Source organism: Procambarus clarkii, chromosome 58 (genome assembly GCF_040958095.1).
Source record: "Procambarus clarkii isolate CNS0578487 chromosome 58, FALCON_Pclarkii_2.0, whole genome shotgun sequence".
Taxonomy (NCBI): domain Eukaryota; kingdom Metazoa; phylum Arthropoda; class Malacostraca; order Decapoda; family Cambaridae; genus Procambarus; species Procambarus clarkii.
In genome coordinates this window covers 19,999,745-20,008,285 of record NC_091207.1, presented here as the reverse complement: position 1 = coordinate 20,008,285, position 8,541 = coordinate 19,999,745, and the positions used below count along the sequence as shown (strand labels likewise).

Genomic DNA, 8,541 nt, shown 5'->3' with positions numbered 1-8,541 from the left:
TTTAGTGATGTTAGGAAAGTTACAGACGACGGGTTGCAGTATGCATGCATCAGTTAAGCCCTTTTAGACACATGTCAACCAATGTTAGTTTGGTTTCCAGTCTTAAGCTTGGTATTTTATTTTTAGACCACCTGGGATTCCCCCGTTATAACTCACATTGCAGTGTTTTGGGTAAGATCAACCTTTGCCCACCACCCATGTGTTCGTTCCCATTTGCCTTGAAAACCAGTTCTCATGCTGACAATTGTGAGGAATTTATATATATATATATATATATATATATATATATATATATATATATATATATATATATATATATATATATATATATACTGATATAGACCCGTTATCAGAATATATATATATAATTGTGTGTATACTGTGTATGTGTTTGTACTCACCTAGTAAGTATTAGGCGAGTACCCGTGTGTGTTTGTACTTAGTTGTGCTTACTGAGGTTGATTTCTGGCTGTTTGGTCCTGCCTCTCAACTGTCAATCAACAGGTGTACAGGTTCCTGAGCCTATTGGGCTCTATCATATCTACACTTGAAGCTGTGTATGGAGTCAGCCTCCACCACATCACTTCTTAATACATTCCATTTGTCTACTACTCTAATACTGAAAAAAACAAAATCTAACGTCTCTCTGGCTCATTTGAGCACTCAATTGCCACCTGTGTCCCCTAGTGCGTGTGTCCCTTGTGTTAAATAGTCTGTCTTTATTTGTTTGCCCAAAGTTGGAGGCCAGAGGATGATAGGTTACAGAGAAAGACAGGTTTTGGAGGTTGGGGCAGCAGAGATAGTTTTTTTTGGGTGGATTGAAAGAAAGGCAGTTACTCAGCATCTTACAGTGCCTACAGACGAGTTAGGCACACATCGTGTACCTTATACCGTACACTGAGTTAGGCTTGGCTGAGCAAGCTTTGTATCAGCCTCAGCCTGATACAAACTTTGTATTGCAAAGCTAAATAAACCCACGGACATGAAGTTACCGTGGCTTGATAAATGATTGTGAGAGTAGTACAGTAATTACAGGGTGATTATCCGGGCATGCACAATAAATATGCGTATAGAAGCAATGGTACTCGCTGCACAGGTGTGTGGGGAACTTGTGAGAGTGGTATGTCGTAGATTGAGTAACTTTATCGGTAACCAATGGGAAAATATATATATAGCAATATCAATGAAGGTGACAGCAGTAAGCTAATGATAAGGCATACGTAAGTAATCATACCACTCTTACCAGGTCTTGTCCGAAATAGTGATGCTGCAAGCGGGTTTTTGCTGACTTATACTATATATTATACATGGCTACGTTTGTCGATGTTATCTCTAGGGACTTCGATTGCGACAAGAAGCCTGCGGCTTGTCAAATCTACGCTCTCTCTCCCGTGCTTTGCCTTGCAACAGGTGAGGTGCAGACTGGCAGTTTAACTTAACTTTTGTTTATTAGGCTTGCTAACTGCATAGATGTCCCAGGGGTAGATCTCGGCGGATAGGCCTACTAGCTACACGCTGCCCATATTTTGTTAGGTTTTACTGAAACTCTGCAGTTTAGAGATCTGGAGCATACCATTAAGGAAACTCGAGGAACTTTGATATAAACACCTTAAAGTGTATCATTGTGATACACAATGGCGTATGTTAGCACCTCAACCTTCGTAATTGTACATTTAAATTCATCATGTCCCAGGCGAGCACTGATGGTGTCAAAAAGAAAAATGTACCGAACAAGTTTGGCAAAACTTGTTTAACAAGTTTGGCAAAACTTGTTTAACAAGTTAACAACATTTTTATACTTGGCAGCAAGAGAGTCGAAATCAAGTTGTTGTGGATCCCCTCTCACATTGGGATGCAGGAACATGCATCCCAACTATCCTTTTACTGCATTATTTAATGACTCGGCTAAATTACATATTTTTATTATTCTAAATTACATTGTCGCGTAATGCTAATAGAGAAGTAGGACACAATGTAGGAGCAAGAAACTGCATTGGGTTTGGCCCTCTTGGCAGTCAGTTGAGTAGATATAGAGAACTTCCAGGAGCGGGGACTCCTATATTATCTAGGCCTTCTCGCCGGAGATGAAGATTGTGATGGATTAAGATTGTTTTGGAATACACAATGAAGGAATGTACATATTTTGAAAGGGTAATGGATTTAGAGAAAAGACAGTAGACAAACACATTAAATAAACAATTGACTAAATAAACTGAAGTTGACAAAAATGACATTTGTCATGTGCGACCAATGACAGAAACCCGTATTGATCCAGTCATGCGTAGCCGAGTGTGATACCTGTTGAGAGAGTACTGAGGCCCCTGGTGTGGCTAGAGGGGCCCCTGGTGTGGCTAGAGGGGCCCCTGGTGTGGCTAGAGGGGCCCCTGGTGTGGCTAGAGGGGCCCCTGGTGTGGCTAGAGGGGCCCCTGGTGTGGCTAGAGGGGCCCCTGGTGTGGCTAGAGGGGCCCCTGGTGTGGCTAGAGGGGCCCCTGGTGTGGCTAGAGGGGCCCCTGGTGTGGCTAGAGGGGCCCCTGGTGTGGCTAGAGGGGCCCCTGGTGTGGCTAGAGGGGCCCCTGGTGTGGCTAGAGGGGCCCCTGGTGTGGCTAGAGGGGCCCCTGGTGTGGCTAGAGGGGCCCCTGGTGTGGCTAGAGGGGCCCCTGGTGTGGCTAGAGGGGCCCCTGGTGTGGCTAGAGGGGCCCCTGGTGTGGCTAGAGGGGCCCCTGGTGTGGCTAGAGGGGCCCCTGGTGTGGCTAGAGGGGCCCCTGGTGTGGCTAGAGGGGCCCCTGGTGTGGCTAGAGGGGCCCCTGGTGTGGCTAGAGGGGCCCCTGGTGTGGCTAGAGGGGCCCCTGGTGTGGCTAGAGGGGCCCCTGGTGTGGCTAGAGGGGCCCCTGGTGTGGCTAGAGGGGCCCCTGGTGTGGCTAGAGGGGCCCCTGGTGTGGCTAGAGGGGCCCCCTGGTGTGGCTAGAGGGGGCCCCTGGTGTGGCTAGAGGGGGCCCCTGGTGTGGCTAGAGGGGCCCCTGGTGTGGCTAGAGGGGCCCCTGGTGTGGCTAGAGGGGCCCCTGGTGTGGCTAGAGGGGCCCCTGGTGTGGCTAGAGGGGCCCCTGGTGTGGCTAGAGGGGCCCCTGGTGTGGCTAGAGGGGCCCCTGGTGTGGCTAGAGGGGCCCCTGGTGTGGCTAGAGGGGCCCCTGGTGTGGCTAGAGGGGCCCCTGGTGTGGCTAGAGGGGCCCCTGGTGTGGCTAGAGGGGCCCCCTGGTGTGGCTAGAGGGGGCCCCTGGTGTGGCTAGAGGGGGCCCCTGGTGTGGCTAGAGGGGGCCCCTGGTGTGGCTAGAGGGGGCCCCTGGTGTGGCTAGAGGGGCCCCTGGTGTGGCTAGAGGGGCCCCTGGTGTGGCTAGAGGGGCCCCTGGTGTGGCTAGAGGGGCCCCTGGTGTGGCTAGAGGCCCCTGGTGTGGCTAAAGGCCCCCTGGTGTGGCTCTCCAAACGCTAGACAATGATCGTACTCAAGTGCAGGAGCCACAATTGAGTAACAGAAGGCTTTGCTTCAAGAAAGTGTGTCATAAGTAAGGGCAAATGAGACCTTTGACAAGCCACCGGCTTCCTGTTCTCGTCGAGGCCACTATGGTGTTAGTGGGCCACGGGTAAAATTCGGGTATTCGACGGCATACAAGATTCGCCTAATTTACAAGGATATATGTCTGAAAAAACTCCATTTTTCTTCAAACATTTATTGGAAGCAATTTTTAAGTGGTTTTATAGAAAACTTGTGCACGTAAATAATATATACAGGGTACGTGTCTCAAAAGTCTGGCCCCATAGGCAAAGTATAAAAGAAAACCTCTAGGATTTGTTTTTTTAATGTAATTTATGAATTATCGGTTTATCAGTTGGAATACAAGTTGAAAATGACATGCATTTATTTCAATACATTTTCAAATGCGTTCAACGAAAGACCTTTGGACATTACAAAGCATAGCAATATTTGGTTTTATGGCTTAAAGCTTCCGCCCAGTTGGGTGGGTGTGGTCTTCTGGAGGCGTGAAGGGGTGGTGAAGATCTTACTTTGATTAGAAGAATTCTTATTTCATTCCATCTAGTTTAAAGTTTATTTCTATAATAGGTGTTTTCTTTCCTGCAGTTCCTTTTTCAGGTTCTTCGTCTCTGTTTTCGAGCTTGACATCTCGTCGTCATGTTGCTGGAGGTGCCATCACTCTCTGGGTAAATCTGTTAGCATTCTGGGTCGATCATATCTGGATGAAGAATGTTACTATCGAAGTACTGACCAACTTCATCGGTGTAAATTATCCACGTCAGCACAAACTTTGGATCCCCTGCCAGTGCTGCCTTGGTGCTGACGATGCTGGAGACCCTTGTATGTTCTGGTGTTCCTGCAATTCCCGGACTCGCTTTTTCTTGAAGTTATTGGAGATTGGTCTTGGGTGCGATAGTTTTGATATGTGGTTGCTTGATTCATGGTGAGAGGTGGTAGTCATTCACGATATCCTTCGTCCTGAGCTCGTGTTGAGGTTGTAATGCCTGTACCTTTGATGTGACGACTTATATTAAATTTTGTAACTAGCTCATCAAGATTGTAATTTGCTTCGCTAAATGAATTGTGGAGTTCAGTCCCTGAGCCCATTATGTGCCTCTGTAACCCTTTCCACTACCGCCCACAAGATGGGTATGGGGTGCATAATAAATGAACTAAACTAAACTGTACCTGTATCCACAGGTAGTGTTGCAAGTGTTCAGAGTTTGTCTTGCAGGAGTGTACACCATTCATAAAGGCCAGGGGGGGGGGGGGTGACCAATGAATGAGATAAAATATTTATATAAAAATAATAATAAAAAATCGGATATTCATAGAAAACGATGCTCGAGTATTGACCATGGGGTAGGGAGGGATGGGGGGGGGGCAAAGAATTTTTGTGTTACATGATAAAACATACATCGATAATAAATAGATTACGCTCATGTTTTGAGGGTGTTGCCACATTGCTGAATTTTTTTTAACGCATGTAACTATTTTTTATTTTGTTAAAATTTTTCGGGATCGTTTGTAGAGCGCTCGGCTTGAACGGAACCTTAAAATAATAATAGTGATATGTTTAATGGGGTAAAAACTTAACCTACACTCAAGTGCTGAAAAATTTATCAATTGATTTAATGATTAGACGTTTTGACTATCAGAAACAGTTTACGCTCGTCTATATACACTTCATTTTTATTTCTTGCTGATATGGAAAAACTAACCTTGGCTACACCTGGACGCCCTACATCAACGTTTGAGTTTACTGTAAACAGCCAAGATAATTATCGCTAACACAATCACTTAATTCTGTGTATTTTAGAGTATGCTGTCAAGGAGGTGCCACTCTATACGCTCAAACAACTCCTGTGCCAGGTGAGTACGACGGGTTCACCCTATCCCGTGCTGCTTGAAGCTTTTTGTTCAGAGTAGCTGAATCGAAAACAACTAATATTGGTGGCGCGCCCGATATAACAGACTGAGAGGGAACAGGCTGGGGAAGGTGGGACGCTCGGCCGAGGGAACAGGCTGGGGGGGGGCCGCTCGCCCGAGGGAACAGGCTGGGGAAGGGGGGCGCTCGCCCGAGGGAACAGGCTGAGGGGGGGGGGGGGTAGGCGCTCGCCCGAGGGAACAGGCTGAGGGGGGGGGGGGGGTAGGCGCTCGCCCGAGGGAACAGGCTGAGGGGGGGGGGGGTAGGCGCTCGCCCGAGGGAACAGGCTGAGGGGGGGGGGGACGCTCGCATGAAGGAACAGGCTATGAGGAGGGCGTGTGCAAAGGAACAGGCTGGGAGCGACACACATGGCGCTCTATCAGATTAGATAGGCTAGGCATTTCCCTTCTTCGCCCCATACCTTAATATATTTCCGTACACCACCGCTCACCACGAAGCGACGTTATGAACTTCTCATTAGCTGCGATAAAGGGTTTGGAGGAGGTAAGGTAATTATCAGGAGAAGGTGCAATGCCATTAAGATTATATAGCCCTTGAAAGGGATATTGCAGAGCCTAGGATCTGGAATAATGCGGAGGGAAGGAATGGTTCTGCCAACGCCGACCTGATGGAAACGAATAATTAAACTTGTCTTTTCAAAATCTTCCCCACGGAGAACAAAATTGGGTTTTTGATCTGGGGTTCCCATCTGGAAAACAACAGCAAACTTGTCTGACTGTGTGGAATTTAAAGGAATAAATGAAGCAATATTTGAAATTTATGAAAGGTTTTAAGGGAAAAAAACTCTTGTACTAGGCTTAAGTAAAAACTGAAAAGGAAAGTTAGTTTAGTTCATTTATTATGCACCCCATACATATCTTGTGGGCGGTAGTGGAAAGGGTTACAGAGGCACATAATGGGCTCAGGGACTGAACCCCACAATTCATTTAGTTAAGCAAGTTACAATCTTGATGAGCTAGTTACAAAAGTCATCACATCAACAATGGGTTCGAGATCGACTTCAAGTACAGGTTCTAAATTAAGCAACTGACATATGTGGAGAGCTAGTGTCAAAATTTATATGTTTGTCCTGCACACCGCCCCCCATCCAGTGGGCAGCGGTGGATAGGTTACGATCACTCAGTGAAGGAAAGAAAATTAAGTTTAATAATTATAAGAGAATGGAAGGAGGAGATAGGGGGGGCAAGGAAGGAATATGTCAAGAAATTAAATTGAATACAGGAATTAATTATAGCGTCTTGCTGCAAATTAACAAATAATGGTACTGTATAAATAAATCTACATTGCATAAATTGCAGAAATGTTCCTACATGAAATTCGTTTGAAAGGGGGAAGGTGACGATTATATATTTCACACGGTCTATGTCATCACATACGGGAATGCAAATTTGCATAATTTGAATATTTGAGTAGGAATAGACCACGGAATGACTTGATGAGTAAAAATAGTCGTCTGGAGTAAAGAAATGTCTGTAGTGAATGATTTATGCAATGTAGACAGTCACAATGACGGGGCTGACAATTTGACCACGAACCCCCACATCATGATGACAAAGGACGTAACAACTATTATCAAATAGTTATTGAATAAAATTGGCCTAGCGCTTCTAAATATACTGCAAAGCATCTTGTATGACTGTAACGGATATATTAACACCCTTACTAATCCTAGTCTGATTTACCAATACCCACGTTATGTAAGATGACATCTACAATAGTATGATGGAACGGTGGCTACGTACTCACGTTATTTACATATTAGTACCACACCTTTTTTATTTTTGTCACTCTTAAAAACTTGAATATGCAGAAAAATGTACACAGTTGACTATTTAGAAACAAAGCTGTTGTTCAAATTATGAATGTACAAAAAATTGTGGAAGAAATGGTCTAATTAAATAGAAACATGTGTTGCTAAGATTTAATGTAAGTTTACGTGCCACGAATCCTAACCACTTAGGTAAAATAATTCAGCAAGTTAAGAGCAGTCAATTTGATTTGTTCCTTTTACGTTCATCTTCAAGTATTAATACATACTGTTAATTGATTTCTTTAAGTATATACGGATTATGGACCCCATACCTGTCTGTCGATCAAGTTCAAGTTCAAGTATGTTTATTGAGACAAGAAAAAATACATCTCAAAGGGATAGAGTAGCTTAGGCTATTTCTACCCCCCAAATCTGTCGATCGAGGGTGAATGGAAGGTAGACACAAACAAACAGGTCAGAAAACGAGATTTTATATTTAAGCTGATCTCACAATGTAAGTAAGTAAGAAAGATGAATTAACAAATGAAGGCACCAAGCCGGGAAGACTGTTTAGCACCGTTCTGTGTCACGGATCTCGAATAGTTAAAAGGTCCCAAATATCTCCAAGAATACTAATAAGAGAGCAAAAGAACACAAGAGGAGCGACGTCAAAGGCATCGGAATCAGTGAAGTGGCATTGGGAAAGCAGTTTAAACTTAACGATAATCCTGAAAATCTGAGTTTTCAAAGCAAATGGGCAACGAGCTCATTAGCATGCATGACACAAAATGGTACAAGTTATCAATACCTATAAAATATCCACAGATAACGAGCAGATGGTAGAGTACTTAAGGGAGCGGCCGCAGGCATCTACACACCATCACCATGAAGTTCCTGCCAGTGATTACGGTACTCGCCCTCACGCTCTCTTTAGCAGGTTTGTTGGTTCCTTATAGGCATTTTTGTTTTTGGGCTGCAACTGTAGCTTGTATCTATCTCCAGTATACCTAACTAACAGCGACTATAGGGAAATGAGGTCTACCTCTTTACGCGTAAAGAGTAGGTCTACTCTTTACGTTTTAGTTGTACCAGGGAAGTTATAATTTAGTTATTCTAACGTTCGACTTCTGTCGAATCTAGCCTTAAAATTGTGGATGGAGGTGGCTACCATATCACCACTTTTTTCAGCCCTTTTCACCTGTTGACCACCTGTACAGGGTGCGAGCACTTCCTTACAGTTCTTAGACTCTTCTGCATTTCCAGATTCTGCACTTTGCCTCTCCTACTACTTTCTCTAGCTATCCGTTAGCCGTCTTG

At 44.9% G+C, this 8,541-nt stretch overlaps 1 protein-coding gene across 1 annotated transcript in view; it reads left to right on the top strand.

Moving 5' to 3' along the window:
• The window catches only part of LOC123767950 (chitinase-3-like protein 1), a 29,958-nt gene that overhangs the window by 9,974 nt on the left and 11,443 nt on the right, over nucleotides 1-8,541 (top strand). Inside the window, exon 2 of the mRNA XM_045758146.2 lies at nucleotides 8,050-8,161. Within this exon, the coding sequence (XP_045614102.1) occupies nucleotides 8,110-8,161 (52 nt within the window). The 5' untranslated portion in view covers nucleotides 8,050-8,109. The remainder of the gene's footprint in view (nucleotides 1-8,049; nucleotides 8,162-8,541) is intronic.